Genomic DNA, 2,775 nt, shown 5'->3' with positions numbered 1-2,775 from the left:
AACATTTTGAATCATAAACACAGCCAGTTTATTTACTTCTCACCCACTCTCAAGTTTCAACATTCCCATCCAAACTCCAAGCATGAGAAACATTAGTAAGTAAACTACAGAAAATTAACTTCATCATTCCAAAACCAACATATCTTGATCATGGAAAATTTTCAACGGAACTACCCCTGTTGCATACATATTTAAACCATCTATATTTCAGCCACCAAATTATTGTCTCCCATGGTTTATGTTCTATAAAACCTCACCCACATAGTAAGCACACCAACCACAATTATTCAGGAGAAGTTTTCGTAATGTAATTATGCTAGCCTCAACACAATTATATTGTGAAAGAAATTTGAATCATCCTTAAATTATCAATAGATAACAAGTACAAGGATTCGACCTGTCTTACATAATTTCATCTTATTTAACATCAACAAATTCTGCAGTTGTTCTTTATCATATCAAAGCAAATACTGCTTGTTTGTTCCCAATATAATGACAATAGCAAGCACAGTATACATAAGCATAAGTAATGACATTCGCATGAATAGGAAAAGGAAACCAAAAAACAAAAATCAGCTATAAACATCAAAAGTAGTTTTAATGGCTATATTCCGTCGCAGTCAATTGAACATTAACACAATCGTCAGTTTAATCAAACTAAACACATCAATTTGATTACCAAAAAATCAATGAAAAAAATTCACAAATATGTACCTTTTGAGCAAATGCAGCATCAGACACCCACAATGTTAATTCTCTAAAATCGCAGCATCTACAATTCATTACTCCAAACCAATGATTTGACCAATCTACAAATACTTCTCATAAAATTCAATAAAACCACGACAAAAATCGAACTTTTTTTTCACCATAACACAATGCCACTAGAACCTTCAAATCAACACGATTATTATAATTACTAGACCAAATCAAACCACGAAAGAGGAAACCAAAAAAATCAGCTATAAAAATTAAAAGCAGTTTTAATGGCTATATTCTGTAGCAATCAATTGAACATTAACAAACCCTCAGTTTAATCAAAGTAAATATATCAATTTGATTCCCAAGAAAATAACTAAAAAGTTCATAATTATGTAGGATTTGAGCAAATGCAGCATCAAACACCCACAATGTTAATTCTCTAGAATCGCAGCATCTACAATTCATTACTCTAAACCAATAATTTGACTAATCTACGCATCCTTCTCACCAAATCCAAAAAAATCACCAAAAAAATCGGATTCTTTTCGCCATAACACAATGCCACTAGAAGCTTCTTAAAATCAGCACGACTATTATAATTACCAAGCCAAATCAAACCACGCAAGAGGGATCGGATAAAGGGGCCGACCATTTTCGAGAGCCGAAGCTGCTGCTTCTTCTTCCTCTTCCTCTTGACGCTCTTCTTCCCCCGCGGGCTCCAAAGCCGCTTCACCGAACCCTAGAAACGAGGATCGAAGACATGGGTCTCGCCCCCAAACGGATCGAAAACGGTGATCGAGCAGGTAAAAAGAGGTACCTTGTAGGGTTTCGCGCCGTAGGCCGCTGCGGCGAAGAGTGTGGGAGCGGTAGGAGTGGGAGGAGTGGGAGGAGGGTGGTGGTGGGTGCGGAGGGGGAGAGGGAGGTTGGAGAGGGATATGGAGGAGGCGAAGGAGAGCGACGCCATGGGAGGAGAGGGGAGGAGCGCGACGACGACGCCATGGGAGGAGAGGGGTGGAGAAGGGGAGGGAGATAACCTCGCGGAGCACATTGTGTAGGATGAGGCCATTGTTATCCCCTTCGTTTTCGCACTCCATTGAAATCGTATTCTCTCGGTAAAAATGTATGGAGACCCCTCAACTATAGCATATTTTGAACTAGCCCCCTCAACTATACAATATCGGTTTAGCACAAGTAGGAATACCTTAAATTTTATCCGAATTCGAATCCGAACAGAGTTGGTTTATCTCATGCTAAACCGATATGATTCGAATATGAGTACAAAATATAAAAATTCGGTGGATTTGAATTTAGATTTGAATTTTGTCGCTATTCAATCCGAACCTGAATTCATTTTATATTACATAATGTATATTAATGTTTTGTTCTATATTTACACTTGTGTTTTTGAATTTTAAATTTTAATATAATATATTTTGAAATATGATAAAGAAAAATAATTATTTTGGGTTTAGATTTTCAGGTTCGTGCTCAGGCTTTGGATTTTTGGTGGTGGTCGAGTTTGGATATGAATTTTCATAATCCTTCGAGTTCGGATTCGGGTTTTGAAAGAGCTACTTTGAATCCAACCCGTTGACAACCCTCGCTCAACTATATATTGGCTAAATTATAAAAAATATACCCTTGCGCTTTAGCGTTTGTCTCGGTTGCACCCCTGATATAAAAAATTGTATCAATTATTGTCCTATATTTTGTTAATATCTCAAATAGGCTTAATTATTTGGAATATTTTTATAAAACATTATAAAAAGTTATAAAAATAAATTTATAAATAAAGTTATCAATAAGTAATACAATTGAACCATATAAATTAAATAAATTACTCAATAAACTATCAATTTTGATAGTATTAGCAATATAAGAGATTTCATTTATCTACTTTTTTAATAGATTCTTTGAGTTGCAAATAAATATATGTTAAGATGTTGAACAATGCGATATGCCAACTTATTTTTTTGTGAAGTTTTATAGCCTAATTTGCCAATTTTCTAAACTTTTTGGATCTATCCGAAATAGCGACAAAGTATAGAATGACAATTGATGCAATTTTTATTG

The 2,775-nt window shown here is 35.1% G+C and overlaps 1 protein-coding gene across 1 annotated transcript; it reads right to left on the bottom strand.

Annotated features, from left to right (window-relative positions):
- Positions 1 to 958: 958 nt before the first annotated feature.
- Positions 959 to 1,783, bottom strand: LOC109704052. The gene is made up of 2 exons (XM_020224788.1): positions 1,520 to 1,783; positions 959 to 1,441 (listed from the first exon to the last, which is right to left on the bottom strand). The coding sequence occupies exons 1-2, from the start codon at positions 1,766 to 1,768 to the stop codon at positions 1,172 to 1,174; spliced, it is 519 nt and encodes a 172-aa protein (XP_020080377.1). The 5' UTR covers positions 1,769 to 1,783; the 3' UTR covers positions 959 to 1,171.
- Between the last annotated feature and the right edge of the window lie 992 nt (positions 1,784 to 2,775).

Source organism: Ananas comosus, unplaced genomic scaffold (assembly GCF_001540865.1).
Source record: "Ananas comosus cultivar F153 unplaced genomic scaffold, ASM154086v1, whole genome shotgun sequence".
NCBI lineage: Eukaryota > Viridiplantae > Streptophyta > Magnoliopsida > Poales > Bromeliaceae > Ananas > Ananas comosus.
This window is presented reverse-complemented; position numbering and strand designations above follow the sequence as displayed.